The 22,119-nt window shown below is 39.3% G+C and overlaps 1 protein-coding gene across 5 annotated transcripts in view; it reads right to left on the bottom strand.

The window, feature by feature from the left end:
• KIF13B (kinesin family member 13B) overlaps positions 1 to 22,119 on the bottom strand; it is a 133,131-nt gene that overhangs the window by 69,526 nt on the left and 41,486 nt on the right. For 3 of the 5 annotated variants that reach the window (XM_027811533.2, XM_027811537.2, XM_027811535.2), the window contains exons 3-10: positions 12,072 to 12,087; positions 10,192 to 10,252; positions 8,377 to 8,469; positions 7,585 to 7,765; positions 7,098 to 7,185; positions 5,630 to 5,764; positions 3,491 to 3,603; positions 2,943 to 3,054 (exon numbers count right to left, since the gene is read on the bottom strand). In XM_027811533.2, coding sequence (XP_027667334.2) covers positions 2,943 to 3,054; positions 3,491 to 3,603; positions 5,630 to 5,764; positions 7,098 to 7,185; positions 7,585 to 7,765; positions 8,377 to 8,469; positions 10,192 to 10,252; positions 12,072 to 12,087 — 799 coding nt within the window. The remainder of the gene's footprint in view (positions 1 to 2,942; positions 3,055 to 3,490; positions 3,604 to 5,629; positions 5,765 to 7,097; positions 7,186 to 7,584; positions 7,766 to 8,376; positions 8,470 to 10,191; positions 10,253 to 12,071; positions 12,088 to 22,119) is intronic. The other 2 variants (XM_027811534.2, XM_027811536.2) reach the window with 1 other exon arrangement.

The following is a 22,119-nucleotide window of genomic DNA, read 5'->3' as shown; positions in this document are numbered from 1 at the left end:
GTTCCTCTTGTACTGTAGCTATTCAAAGCCCAATGCCAGACTGTCTGATAAACTTTCATGTATAAAACTGCTTGTGCTGATTCCACTGGTTTCTTTAATGGTAAGCAAGTAAGGTAGACGAACAGTAAGCAGGCCTCTCATTAGTGAAGACAGCATCTGCAAATTACGCTGGAAAGGCTGGGCTTGCATGTGATACAGACACGGGGTGGAAATAAGTAAGTTTAGTTATTTCTAAGACTAAACTAGTCTCTAGCACCAAGATTATTGTGAAAACAACTTAAAATGTAGAGATCAGAAATTATATTTTTAATAGCAGCCATCAGTAACACATGCAGGTCTTCTGATTAAATTGGGAAAGCAAGATGTTTGTGCCAATACAATTTGATAAAACCAAGAAGTCAAAGCATTGACAAGCTATTTTGCTTCCTACACATAACCCGATGCCACTCTTCAAGCTCTTCTTGCAGTAATATTTTTCACCTGGTAGTTTCATCTAAAGAACCTCAAAAAAATTAAAGCGTTAGATCTCGAGCTCTCCTGAACTGTACTGGTTTCTCACATTTGGGGAGAGACCCTGTATGACAGATACTCCTTAGTGTTAGAACACATCCACTCCACTTTGGCATCATAATCAAAAGCTGAAAGCTAGCGAGAAAGATAGCCCACCATCTCACAGCTTCTACAAACGGGCCTCTCTAAATAAATAAATCCCTCCTTTGATCTTTAATTTAAAAAATGTTTAAAATTTCCCTTTTCAAAATAAAGCTTCTCTTCAATGAGCTAGTTTGTAAAAAATCCAAAAGCTCCAAACCTTTTCTTTGCACTTACAGAGCTGGATGTTAAAGACACAAAAGAGGTTTGCCTGAAAGAAGGCAGAACAAAAGTGCACTTCTATTTATGAGCTAAAGCAAGTGCTGTGTACGGCCATCGTCATTGTAGCTACAATGCATCAGACAGGTGCTAAACAGGAATTTCAGTCTGCTTGTTGGATTTGTTTAGAAATGGAACAGCATAACTAACTCTAACAACACTAGAAATTCGTTAGGAAAATTTCCACTCTGATCGGACTACTACAGCCACATCAGGAACCCAAGCACACATGCCACTGGAGCCAACAGAAGCAAGCTGCATGCTGGTTTTGTTCCCGTCTTTGCGAAGCCAAAAATACCTTGTTTAATTACAGTAAAAACTCAGAGTAAATATATTGAGGCAAAAATTTATTTAAACACTGAAGTCTTATTGTAAGGAACACTGTGATAAGAGGATTTATTTTACTGTAGAAAAGCACAGACACTATTTCTGTTACACCATTCTGATTTTTATGTAGCTCTCATGACTGTACCATTTGATGCCCAGCATCTGTGATGTTTATACTGGGAAGAAGAGGTAAATCCTATCACAGTAGTCATGCTAAAAGGTTTGTTAAAAGACAGCACTGCGAAAGATGAAGATTTGTGGTGTCAAGGGGTTACATGAGTAGGTATTTTAGTGTACTTAAGCATTGAAATCAACTCTGTTTTCAAATCTCCTTAAGGAAAATATCTTTTTTAATCTCCACACCTCTGTATAACCTGCAAGTAACTTTTTCTTTTTCTTTCCACATATGCAGTTAAGTCCTAGGGAAGTCAAATTCAAAGAATGTCTAAAAAAAAATGCTAAAAATGGCTAGGAAGCAAAGCAAAGTTCTCAAGTCAACAAAAGTCTAGCCAGAGTACCTACAAAAGTAAGAGGACAAAAAAAGGCTGGTGGTGTTAAAAATCAGGGGTTTGCCGAGATTATATCTTTCTACTAACAAATATCTTTGTTGCTTGTTGATACAATAAAACAGAGCATAAAGGAAAAAAAAATAAACTTGATAAAGTTAGTATTTCTATGAGACAAGGTTACGAAACATCCTGGCAATCAAATGTGAAAGGGAAAAAATTTAACGAAATGACAGGTTACAAAAACAAAACTGAAATAATCTACATATAACATCTAATTCAGTAATCCTTCAAAATCCCAGTCAACCAAGACCACTCAGGCTGTACCAGGCAAGTTAATTAAAGGCAAGCAACCTTTACTTGCAGGCAAGCTTTTTACAAATAAAAGTGGCTACCTTTGTCCTTGCCACTCATTAAGAGAACAGGAAAAAATCCAGGTAACATCTACACCTAAAATCAAATTTGCATTCTCAAGATTTTTTGTCATCAGGCTACCATGCTTTATGGCCATTGAAACTAGGAAGTGGGAAGAACACTAAAAACAAATTGCCCTTTAATTCAACATACATAAAACTCATATTTAACAAGTTGTTTTTTCATTTAGACCTTACAGGTCTTCATCCAAGTGCCATCATGATACAGTCTTATTTTCCCCCAAACTAATACCAAAGAATCCTATGCAGTACAGAAAATTATTTAACTGCTCATTTCACATTCATGTGATATATAAAGCCTTCTGACCTGTTCCTCAGACTGTAAATGGCATAATGCTCTGCAATTATACTCTACTGACACAAAGTAGAGTATATTAACAAATATATTAGACAATTAGGAAAAGGTAATAATCTTAATCAATTCTTCAAAGCTAACCACGCCAGTATGTAAAATTCACAGTTGCATGTGGCAATAGGCCAACTTCAACTAGCCCCAAGGTTGTATGTGAAGCTGTATGTAAACTGACCCATGACAGATAACGCCTTCTTTTGTAAATAAAAAAAAAAAAAAAAAAGTTTCTTATTTTTTAGGCCACTACAGGTCAGCAGAAGACAGTGGACAGTGAACATATTTAGTCTGTAAAGATAGTAATGGTTTACATCCCATTAATTTTCCAAAGACAGCTATGGTTAATACCAAAATCACAAAATGAGGCAAAACCCCAGTATTTTATTTCATGGATTGGGACTCTTCCCTTTTACTTGCTTCTACTTTTCTTTAAAAAAACAAGAGCAGAGTACTTACTTTAAGTAACCAAGTGAGCACAGAATCACGATAAGGAACAAATTTGTTCTTGTTCTTGCCAGCAGCCTGATCTGCCAGGGCAGAAATAACCAGTCCAAGTGTTGTGAGGGATCTGCACAGAGAAAACAATCAGCCATTACCAAGTGTAAATATTAATAAGTCAAATGCATATTTAGACAGTGACTTTCTCTCCAAAAATGAGCTCCAGGGAAAAAGTTCCTAGAACAGTTTTGATCATTCTTTTCTCGCAAAAGCTCTACTCCTTGTTTTCACATACGCTTTCAGCCTTAATAATCACCTCTTCATCATGCAATTATGTAGTAGATGCAGGAACACAAGTACAGAACGAAAAATGCCAATCATTTTAAATAGGCAGAGATTTCATTCAACCATCTAAGAGTACTGTTTGACAGAAAGAGAAGCAGAGAGAAGGGAAGGAGAAAATTGTCTACAAAGGCTATATTGACTTTATTCTATTTTACAAGTATGCTCTATTTAGCAGTCATGATTGTACCAATGAGAAAAGGAAAAGAAATAATCAGTCTTACTTGTTAATATTGCTTCCTTCTTTCAGCCTGTCTCCTGCAGCACCAGTCTTAGTTGCCCTTTCACTACCTGCTAAATCCACCAGACTCAGCTTGCCTACCTTCTCACCTGAGGTCTGCAGAAGGAACAAGAGAACAGTTACTGTTAGTTTACTCAGTTACGCAGTTTGACATACTTTCTACCAAGAACCAAGCTTCATTTCTTGGTGTAGACTGCAGCTTTCCAACTCCTTTGAAAGTCGTGGGACTTGAACGGTACCCTGTGTTAACTCATTAGCTGCTGCTTTAGCAATAATAGGAGGATTTGAAGTGAAGTCAGATACACTAATATCTTCAAGACATCTCAGAATTCTCCAGAGGAGAGGTACACAGGGCACATTAATAAAATGTTAAACCATGAAAAATGGAGACGTAAGTACAGGCCAAGGAGTTACAAACACACAGGGTTTACAATCCCACCTTGAAAACAGTCTCAGTGTTCAAGTTTCACTTGAAAAAAGTGAAAATTTCACATTTTATATCAAGTTTCTTCTGTTTTTCAGACTAAGAATGAACATGACAAGAAGCATGTTATAATTCATGAAAATTATTTAAACTGCAAACTCTTCTTTATCCTTAACAGCCTCCTAGAAAGCGATCCAAGCCATGCAAGTATTTAAACTGGTAACAGATTTTATTACAAATCCTTTTACCTCATTTGACCCAAAATTACATTTGGAATCACTCCATGAATTTCATATGTCAATTTGAAACTGAAGAGCTAATTGTGTTTGAGAACAGTTTGCTCACATCACAGTCTTCTGCAGCATCTACAACTTTTGCAGCTGTGATACTGAGATGCTAAATGCTACATTCCCCTAAATGAACAGGATAGAATCAATATGCTTTCAAAAATGTTACTCTAAGCCTCTCAAAATATAGTGGGATTATCAGGCCATACTGAAACATGTCATTTCCAGGACTGAAAGGACAAGCAGATGGGAAAACAGAGAATTCTGTTCCAGAAACACACAGTGGTGAGTGGAAGATACAGAAAAAGACAGACAATCAGAACTACCACCTTGCGTTCAGGCCAACTGTGACCACACAAAATATATGTATAGTAAGTATGCCACAGCAAAAACGGAATAACAAACTATGGCAAATCAAGGAATTTAGCACAGTATGACTGCTGATTTGAAGCACAAAGGGAAAAAATATCCAAATAAAGTACAAAGAAAATTGTTTGGATAAGAAGATTGGTAAAGACTGAGAAATGAAGAGGAAAAAAGTCCAAGTGCTCATTATGCTTCACATTGTATTCAATATTTAGGTATATACACGCCTTAGATTTGTTCTGCAGACACCCACAATTTCTCCAAGGCTCTGAAGACACTGAAGAACTGTCCAAGTACAGAATCTACCAACAAAGTTTAAAGAGTTCTGGTATGGGAGATCTATTTAAATTTTAGTTTATCACCATTTTCTGTGAGGGCCTAAATAATATTAACAGAAATGCATTTCACATGGCCCTCCAAGGAGTATTTACATATAAGGAAATGTAAAGAAAAATACTTCCACATTTAAATGTCTTTTAGAGATTTAATATATGTACATGATAATATTAATGTTGTACAACGAAAAATTTGTGAAATTTTCTGTTTTATAAAGTTCATAATTTATACATATTTGCATGAAATAACTCCTTGAAGGAGATTTCCAGATGTATCCTCAGGCATTCGTCTATTTTAATTCTACATATTATATCTTTAGTTTCTGCTCCAAGTCTATACTACACACTGTTGCTTAAAAAGAAGGGTATATTTAGTTCAGATTCTAGGATTAGGAGATCTGGCACCCTCCAAGCAGGTCTGCTACAATGTGGGGCCTGCATTTTTGCTTTCCACTTCAAGAAACACATTTCACTTATAAACCTGTTAAAATTCATTTCCCTACACTGGGGTACATGAGCATCATAAGGCCTTTGCCAGACACAGCCACAGCTAACTTGATGCAGTGCTAGCAGTGCACAAAGGCAGGAGACTGGAGCAAATGACATCCCGAGGTCCCTTCCAACCAACATTTCTGTAAGTCTATGAAATATATCACGCTTGGAGGCATCTCTTGCTTTAACATTTGGACCTCGTAACTTGGTTTACTTACCCCTGATTGTACATCATAAAGTGTGTGGGTGAGGATAATCTTGAAGACTGCATGGGACCGACTGCTCTCCTCATTCATGTTGGTTGCAGCCACTGTTCGAGATTTGTTGCCCTCAGACATCAAGGACTCAATATCCTAGATACAATTTCCCAGCCATAAGCATATCTGAATTAACATTCTTTTCAATTATCTACTGAAGCAGTCTCACAAGGTACAAGCAAGCATTTCCCCACTGTTTATTCATAAAATGCAAGAAAAAAAAAATGTTGTGATCCCCCTTTTAAGGGCTAGCAATTACATAATGCTGTGATACATTCATCCGTTACCTCTACCTAGATATTAAACCATCATCAAAAATCATGCACCTGGCTGCATATAGCAATACTCAAAAGGAAAGAAAGAAGTGAGGAAACAGCAATTTGTGTTCGAACACTGTAACGTTTTAGCCCCAGCTATCAAACATATTCTTGAAAACTGCAATGCTGATATAAGGTCCAGTTTTCTAAACAGAACCACACTGAATGGGTCATTATTTTCTTCCTACATAAAAGAGCTTATAAAGGCCTCTGATATGTTAGGTTGTGATACTTGAGAAATAGGCATCTCTCCTGCTTCAGGGTTTTAGAGTAATCCTGTAAAATAGTTAAAACTTCAGAGTCTTGGGCTCTAGCTGAATGATGCTAAAAAAATCCAAAAAACAATCAAGCAAAAGATGACCACAGACCATTTTGACTCTGTCAAATGTATGTGTTACACAAAGCTGCTGGGCAACACATAAAGGAAAAGCATGCAATGTCTTTTGTCTTAACAGAAACCACCAAAAAGGTAGATTAATACCTGGAGAAACTGTAAGAGGAAGGATTGCACCATTTTCATGTTTTGCTTAAGATGACAGAATTCCATTCCACGTTTACTCATTTCTCCCACAGTACATTAATGCTTCTTAAAAATTAGGGCATTTTGTGAACACATATACAAACATTCACTATCCAGCAAGCAAGTTTCATGCAATGTTCTCAAGTATTTGCCTTGTAAACAACCATTACTTTGTAATTCCAGTGTGCCTGTGGGCTACTGGTATGTGAAATTACTAGGCAATAGCATGACAGCCAAAAAGTGACAAATGTGGTGAAAGCCTGCCTCTGCTAAATCCTGGTTCTGTAATTGATCACAGAATGCTTTCTCATGGATACAGTGTACACTCTTAAGTTTGGGAGGAAAGCTGTTTCATTAAATAGTTGAATTACTTCCAGAATTATTCAACAGTACAGGACGAAGATGAGTTTCTACTCTTAATCCTGTTCTCCTCGGTGATTACAATTGAAAACAATCCTACAGCTCTCTTGCTCTAAAATCCATATTACTACCATGACAATTAGGAGTAGCTTCATAATTTTGTCCTGCTGAAGGGACACTACCCCCAGTGCTCAGGATATTACCCCAAACCTTTCATAAAATTGATCCTTACCTTGTAGCTAGCAACAGCTAGTTTGGATAGGCCATCTACATAGGGGCCATAAACACTGTGTTCTCTAACTTTTAATGTCTGACGGCTTCTGGTTGGGGAAGAAAAAAGTTATTTATAAGCACGTGACTGACTGAAGACAACATTCATAGAAAGTCAGTTTATCACTGACAGTTCTCAAACACGATGGTCTTACAAGTACCATAATAAAGCACACAACAAGGACTATAATGCAAACGAAAAAGCCGTATGCCTACATGTAAAATGCTGACATAGACACTTCATAAAAGCTAGCATTAGGGTGAGCTTACTCCAAGCTTTTAGTCCTATTACTTTATTTTGATTAAAAATGAAAGGATACCAAGATCAGGAAGAAGCAAGAGCCATCCTAAGCAAATGCCTTAGATGGGATCCATTAAGGCAAATGGGTTATGGCAAGGAAGACTGTAAGACAACATATTGCTGTACTGTTGACACATGAATTACTTACCCTTTTGGGTCAAGAAGATCTCTGACTTTCTCATTGTATATCTCCATATAGGATACCTCCACCTTGAAGCTCTGCTCTTCATTTTCTTCCTTCTGTGCTCTTTCAAAGAGTCCACTGCAAAGTCTAGGGATTAATCCAGGCTGGTCAGCAGTACCCATCATTGTGTATGATTTTCCAGATCCTGTGTGAGGGAATCTATGATTAGTGTACATGCATGTGGAAACACGGACAGGAAACAGAGAGAAGAGGTAAAAAAAAAGAATTTGGAATTTCAATGAAAGACATTTGTGCAGTTTTCTACTTCAAAGTAACCAAGACAATGTAATTAAAAGGAAAAGTAAACAAAGTTTAGTTCAAACTGACAGCAAAGACTTTTTCAGATAGACGGTTTTACTGTAGGATGACAACCCACTGACACCCACATATGTGCCACACTGAGAAAAATCAGTTGCACAAGCATAATCATTTTCACACATTACATTTAAAATGACGATTAAAGATTATTCTAACTGCAGAGGCAGAAACTATTAATGATGCACTGAACTCAAGGATGATCATGGTCATTCCAAAGATGATAATCTAAAGTGTGAGAAATAAGGGCAGCCAGCAGCAACACACAAAATCCTATTTCTCATCCTGTCCGCCTCGTATCTAACGTTACAAAAGAGAAAAACATTTCTTATCTACATTAAAAGGCATTTTTCCCAAAACAATGTCACAACAGCCATGAAAGAGTCTCCAGTCAGAACATAACGCCTTTTGCTTCAATAAAAAAGTCCAGAAAGGACTTACCAGTTTGCCCATAGGCAAAGATGCAAGCATTATAGCCTTCAAAGGCATTCTGAAGAATATTTTCTCCAAGGCACTTGAAAACAACATCTTGACCTAAGAAATAAAACACAAAAGCTAACATTGTAGCAAAGCAAGAGGTATTTTCCCCTTGATTTGGATTCTCCAATAATTGTGTAAAAGCAGTTAGCGTTTTCCTCCTGTTGTTGCCTAAATAGCATCCGGTATTTGCTCCCCCTGTAGGAGAAGGTCCATCAGCCAGCAGACGTGCTCCAGTTTTATGCTACTGTAAAAATCAGAAGCTGTGATTATCATGCATATACCTGTATGTGCTTAAAACAACATCCTATCAACCAAACAACTCAGAAGTTTTATCAGCATAAAATCTACTGCCAACTGCAGAATTTAATCCACTGGTGAATGACACCACCTCAAAATCCACTCAACCTGTATGTTTTAACAACTGTCAGTTGATTTTAATCTAGGGCAATTAGTAGAGCACTAGGCAATTTTACTGCATATGTATAAGATACTAAATAATACCACAAGGAGATTTTTGCAGAGTAAGAATCGTAACTATGTGAGAGATACTGTAAGATATGCATTAGCAAAATATAGGGCCTATCACTTCTTTTGTAATTGAACTAAATCTGTAGAAACAGCCTTTTGGCTCCTCTTCCAAGCAGAGGAAGAAATCCTTAATATATTTGGGTATCATCTATTTAAACATAACCTCTATTTTTAGAACTTCTTTTACAAGCAGAAGAACTAAAGTCTGAACAAGACATGGCAGAACTTAATGGACTGAGAAGTCCTCTAAAATATGTTAATGCTTCTGAAAACTTTTCCTCTCTCATTGACTGAAGTCCATATCTTTACATCCAAGTCTACTCAAAATTTTACACATGCAAAATTCCTTATCAAAATTACTAATAGTTGTGCCCAGCTAAGAACAGTGGAATGTTTTTAGACAAAGCACTTCCAACATGTAACAGACCATAATATAAGTGATATACGTGCCTCCATTAGTTTGAGAAACAAAAAAATTACCTTCTGATGTAAATTGTATGGCTGAAAGCCTCACATTTTTCTCAGTTCCTCATTAAATTACTATTCATTAGTTATTTGTTAGAGAAATTAAAATCTAGAAGCATATGCATATTTTTATTTTTGCGATTTTTTTTTTAAATGGAAACAAGCTTAACTGATTCCCAAATTTAAAAGATAAAGAATATGAAAGGAACAGACCACAAGAGTAATAAGTCCAAATACATTTCACATTTTACCATAACTATTTGCCAAAATGTCCTAATAATACACAGAAAACATTTTAATTAAAATTAAATGTATATTACCTATCCTCAACAGACCATATGAATTCAAATACCCCTATATTAAATTAGGCTTTTTTTAATACTCCATTATTAAATTCTAATATGATGCCAAGCTCCCATCAGCACTGTGAAACATGAAATTACACATAGCAATGTTCCTCAAATCCTGAAAAGGATCTGATGTTTTTAAAATTATGGACTTGGAACAGTATTTTAAATAAAGAAATAAATATGAGTAACCCGTTATTGTGATGGATTTCTCAGTTTCCTACACTGCAAACAGGTAGCAATGTCTATTGCTATTATCGTCTTTAGGGAAGAGAAACAGGAATGATTGAAAGGTTTCCTTTTTCTTTTGACAACAAGCACTCATATAGGGGGAGGCACTTCATGCCATATGGTCTGTGCCCTGTAGCAAATACTGTATTTTAATTAGATAATTCACACTTGAAGACAACAAGCACAAAGCTACAGTAATTATTACCTGCATATTTTTCTTTGACAGATTCATCCATAGACCAAAAGCAGTGATCGTAAGCAAACACCTGTAGGAAAACAACCAGGAGGACACCTGATAAAAACTGTTGCCAAATCAAACATGTCAGCTGTATTTCGTATTTCGACAGTGTTGTATCATGTGGCTAACACCACGCTCCTTGGGGCCATTCTGAACACAATACACATTCCCACAGAATCACCAGTTTTCCGAGAGCTGCCTAAACAAACACCGCATCTTCCTACATGCAAGTCTGTTCCTTGTTTCTGTTTGTTCCTTGTTTTTGTTTTGTCCTTTCTACTATGTGAATCCTACTCTGTGCTCCCCAAAAACTCTCCATGGAGCAACCGAGCAGATGTCAAGGAACTCTCCTTACCTCCCTTTAAACCCATCCTTGCAATTCATTTTTCACAGGACTTTCTATTTTCCAGACTGACAGATGTCCCCTAGCTGTTTCTGCCTACCATCTCCCCAGGTTTCTTGTCTGCATAAATTAAAAACACGCCTTAGGGTAGGAACCTCTTTCTGTGCAAGAGGAGTATGTATTTATATACTGCTGACAAACACAGGCAGTCATAATTCAAGTCTAATACTTGAACAATATAGAGCAAATTAGTTTTATCATGAGAAGAGCAGCACTATAACCCTTTTAAATAGAAAAGTTTAAATTTTGTGGTAAATCTATTTAAAGGTCCACAGGCACTTTTCATCATGAAAGCTGACCTCAAATAAGATGGTGCATGTTTTGTAACATGCAGATGTTTGTAAAAATAAGTCCCCTGGGTATGTATTTGTAAGAAAAAAAATAATCAGGGTAATATCTGACCTACATTCACATGAGCAAGATTTACTCTGTTGGATCCAGGAAAAGGGAAGTGCAGTGTGTTGCTCTTTGGGCTGCTTATTTCTCCTGTAAGCTTAACAAAGGCTGCTCTTTCTCCTTCACATGTTCTGCACTGCTACGTAGCTGATGTTTGCATCATTTCAGACCACGCTGGCAGAGCAAGGGCACAATGCCAGCATCTCACATCCACGGTCTGAACCCTCGTTCCATTATTCTTGAAGATTTCATTTTACCTGTTAACACATTTTCGTGTTCCATTTTAGTGAAGAAGCCACAAAGCAAATCTTCCTCAAGCATTTCTACTAATTAGAAAAATTATGCAAGAGTTGAAAATCCGTACTACCAAGACATCCAAACTTACTAGCTACATTTATGAAAATGCTCAATATAGCAAAATCATTGAAATTTAAATACTTTATCCTCAAAGATACATTGCTTTTTTTTATTTCCTATACTACATTTGTGTCCCAGCATCAAGAGATAAAAGTGGTTAATTTATGTCCTCTAACTGAGGAAATAATGGCTTGTTTATTTAAAATCAAGGTTTTTTGAATTTATTATAAAATCAAACATATTATAACAACATCCTATGCCTTCAGCACATTTAATAAATCATCGACTATATGACCACATCAATAAAGCTGAATCCTAATACGCTGGGGCAGAGATAGTGTCTTCATACAAAATACAAAGTCAACGGGATCATAAGCTGTAACAACAAAATGAGTTTGCTTTCACACAGATACCAGAAAATGCTTTTAAAAGCCCACAAATAACAAGTAGTCTTCCATTCACAGTCTGTAATGCTGAGTATGTATGTTCTCATTTGTTCCTGTGACTCATTTTTTGGCACAGGCTGTACAGTGCTCTTCTGCAGCAAGGAGATGCTTTGAGTTTCTTCCTCAACAGCTGATCAACTACAGAGTTGTTTTGCAAAATGCTTTTAATATTTGGATAACCCAAGACCGAATAAGCCATATGACAATTTTCATACACTGATTTAATGTGCAATAAAAGCCCTTACCTTTGGTTGGGTCCTACTGTTCCCCAAGCATCAGGAGCAGAAAGGATTTGGTACAGAGTCAGGGTAAAAAAAAAAACAACAGAAAGACAAAGAAAAACAAAGACTTAGTTGTAGTGATTTTAGCTTAATTACTTTACCATTAATACCACTGTATTTAAGAAGTTCATTTATCTCCTCATATCTCTCCTTGCTTAAAGATCCCAAGTAATTTTACAAAAAAAGTAAGTTGATTTTCAGTTCAAAGTCAATGATTTTCCTCATGCTGCCACCATCTCTTTCTCATTCCCAGGTGTTTTTTTCTTGTGAGATCTCTCTCCCTCTCTAGTTTTCGTGGGCATCACTGTCTCTCAAAAACAAAGTACCCAAGGAACATAACAATTTCCAAAACCACTTGAACAGGAGCTTCAGGAGAGTTATTCAGGAGGAAAATTCAGAGTCCAACCCTTGGACTTGCCCAGCTCAGCGCTCTTCACAGTTGCTGGGACAGCAGAGCAAACATTTGTTTCCCTAAAAGAATGAGCAGAGAACAGCAATTCCCTTAATCTGTTATGTGCATAATTTAAAAGTTTGTTTGCGTTTTTGGGGAGGTTTTGTTTGGTGGGTTTTTTTAAACAATAAGTACAAAATTACTGGAGTGACCTTTAAAACAACAGCACAACATCAGTCAATGTCCCGACAGCAGGTTACGCAGCCTCCCCACATACAGAAGACTAGAGAAATGCAGCAAACACAGCAACAAAGAACCGATATTCCCCTTGTCCTGGACCTTCCAAATGAGATTAGGAAGCTCTAGACATCAGTGACAAGTAAAGTCTTGTGACAAGCATCACTGATTTTTTTTGAACAGAGCAGGAGAAAAACATGGGAGCCTGCAAGATTACTCTCAGAGTTCTTGCTGCTCACACGTGTTGAGGAGTTTAAAAATAGTAATTTTGCAGCACTGTCTCTCAAAAATAATTATTTATTAAGCAAGTCCATCATCTCTTTTTAGTCATGCTTGGATCTAATATGCACATCTATTTGACATAACAGGAACAATGGTGACTTTGGATAGCAGGCAGCGTGACTCGCCACGCAGGATGATTATTCAAGTCAGGATTACCCCCTGACAGCCATGGTGCAAGGTCATTCAAGTAAGCAATTACAACATGACCACTTTTCCCCTGCCATCTGGCTAAGTTTGAATAAAAGTGCTCCCCAGGCCCTTGGCAGCATGCTGGGTACAGACTCTCAACTGTCGCTGTTGCTCCCGGGTGGGTCGTAGATATGGAGACGTATTGAGGGAATCTCCTTCACCAGGGCTTGGATCCAGACACCAGACACCGAAGACACCAGAGAACCTGTCTGGATTACTCTTAAGAGAGATGTAAGAGCATTTTTTTGGCTTTCTGTGCTTTGAAATGCTAGTGGAGCATTTTGCTTAAGGACTTCACTGCAAACTGCCAAGCGGCTTTGAGGGGTGCTCCTGCTTACAAGGCAGGCTTATTCCTCTTCCCACAGAAAGATCACTCTCATTGTAAAATAAAGAAAATAGTAAGCATGGGTTCTGAGTTTGAGTTTAGCACTCACAGATGTGACACCACTCTTAATTCAACAAGCAGTTATGCTCATATTCCCCAGCCCAGTTCCAAGGCAGGATTATACTGTGACAATGCAGTTGATCTTTCCAGCCCTCAATACAGGATGTATTATTGAGTATTTGGATTAAAGCAGCAATAAGGGTATAATCTCAGAAGTCTTATCACATATTCAATTTTAAGAGGATGGATTATGCTAGGCTATGCAAATCATCAAGCTTAGTTCAGACTAAAGGTCTTAAATTAAGCATCTCATTTTCTAAAGAGCTGCATAAACACACAAAACCACATCTCACAGCCTCGTTTAATCCAAACATCAAGAGGAAATGGCCTCAAGTTGTGCCAGGGGAGGTTTAGATTGGATATTAGGAAAAATTTCTTCACCAAAAGCATTGTCAAGCACTGGAATAGGCTGCCCAGGGAAGTGGTGGAGTCCCCATCACTGGAGGGATGTAAAAGACGTGTAGATGTGGCACTTGGGGACATGGGTTAGTGGTGGGCTTGGCAGCGCTGGGTTTGTGGAGAAGCCCCACATCTAAGAAACCCAGCGTACAGCATTTAGGATACAGCACAGCTACCTAGAGCTGTAGCTTGTTCTGTGTACTTTGGACCAAGAAGGGAATAAATCAGACAGATGTTTCCCTAAGGAAAGCATTAAGGGTGCACACTGTATTATGCAGCATTGTGCTGTGCACATACAAACCCTTTAATGCTGCAGCTGCACACGATAGCTGGGCCCAGAAACCCATGAAAAGATTTTTCAGCCTGATTCAAAATCCCACGGGAAATTAATAGATACGGGGATACAGCACCCACAGCAGCCTGCTTAGCGCTGGCAGTGCTGGGTGTTTATAGAGACTCCACGCCCGAGTGCAGTGCATTGCTACAGTCCATCTCAGAGGTGATGAAAATTTAAATACCAAGCAATAGCATCACCTTCAGACCAGGGAAGTATCTCCTACAACAAAACATGAATGACAGCAATGTATGCAAAGAACATTTCCTGTGGTTAAAGCTGGCATTAGCAAAAAAAACAAACCAGAGGATCCTAATACTGACAACTTGTAATTGTAATGAATAGTAAAAAATCATCAGTAGCTCTGAAGGAGAAAAGCTCATGTACAGTTGTGTCACCTGCAAACCACTCACTCCAAAACCCTTGTCCAAAGCTATGTCTGCAAGGTAGACAGTAAATAGGGGCACACAGTGAAACGGCTGTTGCAGGATTCTCAGGGCAGCTGTCCGCAGCTCTCCAGCAGTTACCCTCTAGGCTGCTGCCATTTCAGAGGTGCAGGTAGGACTTGCTACTGTTCCTTGGCTGACAGCCAATAATTCATATCGATCTCAAATGCAACAGAGAGGTCCAGGATAGGAAGGGGAAACTTATCTTTTAGCTCCTGAAGGACGTCACTGAGATGTTTTCAGCTACGTATTTTCACTTGAATCCAAACTGACAGGACTTTCTTTCACCAACTCCCTCCTTTTATCTTTTTTCAATTCAATGTTGAACAAAAATAGATGAAATCTAACGTATCTAGGGTTTCTAAAATTAAAAGGGAGGAAAAGAATACTCTAAAACAACTGCCTATATTTATTACTATTTTATTTGTTGCAGCCAAGTCAATACATATATGCTGTTTTGAGAATAAAGACACGATGCCCTGAGTAATCATTTCTTATTAAGCTAGGTCTTCCACAGTATAAGCTTCTTGACCCGGACACATTTACTTTCATATAAAAATGCTAGTGGTTTCACAGATCTCGGGCACAATTTAGAACACTGGATGAAAACAGAGCAGTTCCCAGCTAAGACCATGTATGTCCAATACTTCTATTGCTTCTAGTTTGTGGTTTTTTTTTTAAATAGGAGAATATCCAATAATTAAATTATATATTCAAGCACAATAAACTACTCCGTTTCACAGCAGTTATTAGTGCTATTTTAATAACATCTCAGATCAGTTTTTACTCCGGCTTTCCACATTCAAAAGGAGAGGGAAGGTATAGCGACCCAAAGTATATTTGAAATTTTGCAAATCCTGTGGGGAAAATGTTACTGGGAAGAGATGAGGATAGCTCAGACCTTATCTATTATGTTTGGCTGACCCAACAGCTCAGAGATAGCAGCCAGCTGGCAAATCAGCACATGCTCTAAATCAGTCACAGCACATCTTGCTTCTTGCCTAAATCAGAAACGGGCAGATGGGGCAAACAGGAGGAGAAAGGTGGGAGGTGGCAAGTCAGAAAGCAGGGAAAAGAAGTAGAGAGGTTGTAGGACATGCTCTGACAACACAGGCATGTTTTTTCTTTCTTTTTTTTTGTGTGGTTTTTTTTGTTGCTGTTGGGGTTTTTTTGGTTTGGGGTTTCTTTGGTGTGTGGGTTTTTTTTTTAAAAAAAAGAATATTTGCTATGCCAACAGTGACCGCAACAACATCCAAACAATAAATTTGGCTGATACTGCTCAGCGGCACAAGGCTACACTGGATTTACAGAATTGAAACACATCATTTTCCCATTTTCAGAAGCTTCTGGAATAGAAAAATACAACAAGAAATTGAGGTTAAAAAAAGTGAGAGGGAAAAATTCCAACAATAACTATATATTGTGAAAGTCTCAGCAAATGTCCAGAAATTCTTACTGCTTTCTACTTTCAATTTTCCATAACCACTGCAAAACCGGCATATCGAATTCCAATATAATTACTGTTATTTTATGCCATTCAGCAGAAATGGCACAGCATAAACTCTAGAAAGTAGCTAAAAATGCAACTAGAAGAACATACTGACCAAGACCAACTACTTGACCTAACAGCAGAAAGGTGTCAGTGTCTCTCAGCGATCACTCCGTAAGACCATATCTTTATGCTCCCCAGCTGAGTTAGTTTGCTTTAAATCAATTTTTAGTCACACACATTTTATTAAAAGTAAAGTTTGCATCATATGTCACAGCGATTTACCCTTCAGATGCAGGAAGAACCCCACTTTGTAGTAAGTTTATTCTTTTAAAAGTCTGTACGGGTTCAGTCCAAACCACTGTGTTTCTGATACTTCTTAAATCTAGTATCGGGTAAACTGTTCGTACCCCATGCTCACAGACCCTGTTCTAACTCCCACAACCATGATGCCTGCTCCACACTTCCAAAAGAAGATGGAAGAGAAATGCTATGTTGTAACTGCACCTTCAACTCTTGCTCAGTGCACATGGGAGTACCAACACAACAGGACAAACAAGGCCCAGAGCCAGTGTTGGTACCAAGTCAAGGACACTCCAGCATAGCACCTAAAGGACAAACATCTGCTGAACTCCAGAAGTCCCTTCCAACTTCAGCCATTCTGTGATTTTATAAATGAATTGTTACAGAAAAAAGTAGTACAATAACCGTGCTACATTCTGACACAGAATCACAGTGATTTGGGTTAGAAGGGACCCCTGGAGCCCACCCAGCCCACCCCCTGCTCAAGCAGGCTCTCCTACAGCAGCTGCACAGGATCGCATCCAGGTGGGCTCTGGACGTCCCCAGAGGAGACTGCACAGCCTCTCTGGGCAGCCTGTCCCCATGCTCCGTCACCCTCAAGGGAAACAAGTTTTTCCTGCTCTCCCCACGGAGCTCCCTGTGCTGCATGCAGTTTGTGCCCGTTGCCCCTTGTCCTGTCGCTGGGCACCGCTGACAAGAGCCCGGCCCCGGCCCCCTGACACTGGCCCTTAAGGTACCTGTGCGCATCGCTCAGGTCCCCTCTCAGCCTTCTCCTGCCCAGGCTGAACAGCCCCAGCTCCCGCAGCCTTTCCTCACCAGGGAGATGCTCCAGCCCCTCATCAGCTTGGTCACCTCTGCTGGCCCTTCTCCAGCAGCTCCCAGTCTCTCTGGAACTGGAGAGCCCAGCACTGGACACAGCACTGCAAATGCGGCCCCACCAGGGCAGAGCAGAGGGGGAGGACATCCTCCCTCGACCTGCTGGCCACGCTCCTCCTCATGCACCCCAGGATCCCACCGGCCCCTTGGCCACGAGGGCACACGCTGCCGGCACATGGGCAACCTGCTGCCCCCCAGCACTGCCAGGCCCTTCCCCGCAGAGCTGCCCCCCAGCAGCTCAGCCCCAGCCTGTGCTGGTGCGGGGGCTGTTCCTCCCTCGGTGCAGGACCCTGCACTTGCCTTGGCTGGACTGCATTAGGTTTCTCGGCCCAGCTCCCGACCCTGCCCAGGTCTCGCTGCACGGCAGCACAGCCTTCTGGGGTATCAAATGCACAACTGCATCATATATCAGCTATTCCCTGAAACCAAATAACTAATGCTACACTGGGCAGAATTAGTTGTCCCCACAGACCTTTCTTTCCTTCCTTTCCCTGGTTAAGTATACCCCATACAGTACCTGGATGAAAAACCTTGAACCATAATGCTCAATTTCTTTTGTGACTTTTGTACAGTGTTTTCCCTTGCTCCTTCTCACTCACCCACTTGCCATGAGCTTTCCCACTCAAACACAGCAGGGTAAGGATGCTTGGGAACACCTCGGAAAAATCAAATACCACATGCATAGAACCTTAGGGCAGAGCTTTACTAAGCAAATGTAGACTCTGTCTGAAGAGTGATGGGTTGAAAGGTAACGGATTTCATGGATTGAAGCGTTTTTCAAGAAAACACATCATTCAAAAAGATTGTTGAGTCTGACCCCTAGCTGTATCCTGGAGGGTGTATATAAATACTGGGCATAGAGTGGAATACCAAAAGGACCTGTGCATTGCTCACACTGTCTCGGCATTAGAAATCTGCTTGTAATGGGAGGCAGGATTTAACAAACCATACTTTGCAGTCTTTTATTTTGGAACAACTGGGCTTATGATTTGCCAGTTTACCTTCCACCATGAAGAAGCAAATGTGACCTCCACTGCACTACAGGAGATTCCTAGTGCGAAGGAGCTGGTAAGTGGTGTAGGAATTACTGAAGGGGTCTAGCACCATCAGGTCTCGAGGCAGACAACTTCAGGTACACCAGATAAAAGATGCAAGCACAAAAAAAAAATGTCAGGAAGATCTTGCATTTGTTTGAAGTTTGGGAGCCCAACTATCTTCCTGAAGTAGATCCTTTAATTGGTAGTATTTTTATTCCTATATGAATAAAGGATTCAGAATAAAGTTTTTTTAAAGAGGCAGCAGTTAGTTTTACTCTTTCAATTTCAGCTGCAGAATTTCTTTCCTGACATAGAAGCCAGCCAATGGTGAAATAAAATTTAGACAATAAATTAAACTGTTTTACTAGCACAGGCATAACTGCAAGACCACAGTATGACAACTGATAAGAAATTGTAAAATTAATTGAGAAGCTGTTTCCCCTCTTTCCGCCTATCAGACAAATACAACTTGCAACACATTTTGGTGCTGCTGCTAGGTATACAACAAGAGGAAACATCAACTTAATCAAGTTTGGTAACTTCAGGCTTCTTTATCCTATGAATCATTGTCCCAGAACACTTCAGAAGGTGAAGTGCTTAAGGTTGTTGGGTTTAACTGTTTTTAAATATTCTTTCCCCATTTTTACACATAGACTGAGCAGCATCAAAATGCTGAGTCCAGCTAGACTCCAGCTTCTGGATGATACCATTCAATCAATACTATTCTTATGAAGTCACAGTTTTACCTCTATAGCAATACTGAGCTCTTTGGGAGAAAACCACATTTGCCCTGTTTGAGCAAAAGATTTTTTGCTAACAGAAACAGTCTCTTTAAAACAAAATCCCCAAATACGTCAAAGAAAATGAGAAAGAGCATACACTGTTCAAAGCCTAAACTTGTGTAGCTAAAAGGAACAAAAGTAATCACTGTTACTTGGAAAATTCCTCCAGTGCTCCAAGGCATTCCAGGCATAGTTGGCGGTTACTTAGTTTCTACTGACAAAACTAATTTTTGCCAGCTCACTCGGAAAAAAAAAAAAAAAAAAAAAAGCCCCAAACCCAAGAACTCAGGCTGAACAGCATCTTTGTGGGTTTGGGGTGTTGTCTACTTGAAGCTAAATTTTCTGTTTTGTTAGTACAATAATCTGCTTAGTCCTGACCACGTTCAAATGGTGCATGTATCCCATAAAGCTTGTGTTATGACAAGGGGATTACAATTTTATCCTTTTGTTTGTAAACACTTAGATGTTGGAATACTATTGTGCTCTAAAGAATGTTTGGTGAACAGCCAGTACCCAAACTTTCTGTTACTATTGTGAATTTCAGTATTTTTTATTAAAGCCTGATGTAGCTACCTTTTTATAACCAGGGGGGAAGCCTTCTTATGGTTTGGCAGCCTATTAATGCCACTGAGAGATCTCCAGATGGAAACAGGACCATCCCAGCTCTGGGATTTGGCAGAAAACCTGTTCTGCTCCGGGACAACTTCACAACTTGTTCTAGTCAAACATGATCTCCAGCCAGCCCAGGAGCTGTGTGATGAGCTCCCAAAGAGGCAGACAGCACAGCCTGTGTGAGTCAGCATGTGTATAGGTGTACAGAAATACCTCCTCCTCCTCCATCTCCTCCTACAGCATCAACTAGTGCAGGCATCTATACACAGTGTACTCATCCAAGATAACCTTTAGCTTAAGGCATGGGGCTAAAAAGCCTAGTCATTGTTATGCAGGATTAATCCTAGAATGATCTACTGTACACTACGGAAAGCAAATACTTCACACTAAAAGCAGTCACTAAAATGCCTCCTCAAGCCATAGGCATATAGGAGGAATACAAAGTCAGAGCACTATATTGCAGGGTACCAAATCATTGGAAAGCATTTTGGAGGAAAATCTCCACATCTGGTAGAATAGCTAGTGTGATAATTGTGTAGAAAAGCATTCCCAATGTGGACGTCGTTACGAGTTGTAAAGACACTTTCAATAACAGTATTTTATAGAAGGGGGGAAACAGTTTGTCTTCACAAGGCACCTTTTTCAGTGGCACAACGCAGTCTGTACAAACAGCGGTTGTATGACAGTAACTGTGCCATTAGAATTACTTCATCATACTTATGATCAGAAAAAAAAGCCCAAACCCTCAACAGTATGACTATATGAAGAATGGCAAACTCAACATATCAGCATCTGACATCTCACTTGGAATTCTTCAGGATTATCACCAGAGCTACCCCAAATGTTGCAGCACCGAATAGCTGATTCTGTAGTTCCCTTCTCCTGTAAAAAAACCAAACTCGGACAACCCTTTTTGGCTGTAATATTAGAATCTTTTATTATTAGATACCAGATTCTATTATTAGATATTAGAAGGGTTTTTTTCTTCTTACTAAACTATTACCTGAAAACATACACATACAGAACTTTTCATTCAGAAATGAAGGTTTGTTTGGTGGTGGTTGTTTTTTGGGGGTTGGGTTTTTTTTTGGGTGTGGGTGTGTTTTTAAAAAGCATTTTACTTTCCAATTAGATCAGTTTCAGCCTGCCCCCTTCACTTTCCCCAAGCTCCTTATTTCCAGGGATCCAAGACTCCCAGTTCAAGGCTTTGTTCAGTTAGCCCTAGTTCCTGTCAATACACAGAATTAATCTGCAATTCATGCAGAAACCACGTTATAAAGCTCCAATTTCAGAACAGCTATCATTCTGAATTATTTGGGTTTTTTAGCTTTTTTATGAGCAATTTGACAAATCATCATGCAACATGCAGTGCAACTTGCCTAATGCAAAGACAAGCTGCAGAGAAAGAACTGTGTTTATACCCCCTTAACTCCAGCTTCTTTGTAAGACTTTAAAATGCCTGTTTTGTAATTGTAGGTTTTCCCTACATCTTTTCTTGGGTGCCAGGTAGTATTTAGGAGAGCTCAAGAAGACAGCCATGAATGATTAAATTCTTTCTCAGCAACTTTCTTCAGCTCTTTGAGATTAAGTACACCAAGCACATTCAGAAAACAACGAGAATACTGTAAGCACAAAGAGAATCTTCACCATAAATTTAATACAGATTTTTTTTTTCTTGGTGAGACCTTTCCCACATCAAATAGCCACGCCCTACTTCTATAGCCTTCTGCCTAGAAAAGTGTTTTTGTCTTCTGTGCATGCATGTGTGTGTGTATTTTATGGCAGAGCTACCAGGACAGAGGACCTGTCACCAGATCTCCGGGGGGGTGGGGGGTGGGGGGGGTGGGGGGGTGGTGTTCAAGAAAAAAAATGAAATCTTTCAAAACAACTTTTTCTATGTTTGTTTTCAGTCAGGTAGAGCAGTCTACAGCAATGTTTTTGAAAGATTTGTCTCACTTTAAAATGATCTCAAGGCTTTGCAATTCCTTGTTGCAAGATGTTTCTTCTTACAGACTCAGAAAAAGGGTAGAAGTTGGGAACAAGCCAAACCAGTGCTAGTACCTCCTCCACCAACAGAAACTGCACAACCTCCCCAGGCCTCCTCCCTGCTCACTTCCTTTGTGCAGGATTTAAGAACTGTCAACACTCGCTCACTTCACAAAGAAAAACTTGCTGACACCCACAGAAATG

The sequence above is a fragment of the Falco cherrug genome, chromosome 6 (genome assembly GCF_023634085.1).
Source record: "Falco cherrug isolate bFalChe1 chromosome 6, bFalChe1.pri, whole genome shotgun sequence".
NCBI lineage: Eukaryota > Metazoa > Chordata > Aves > Falconiformes > Falconidae > Falco > Falco cherrug.
This window is presented reverse-complemented; position numbering and strand designations above follow the sequence as displayed.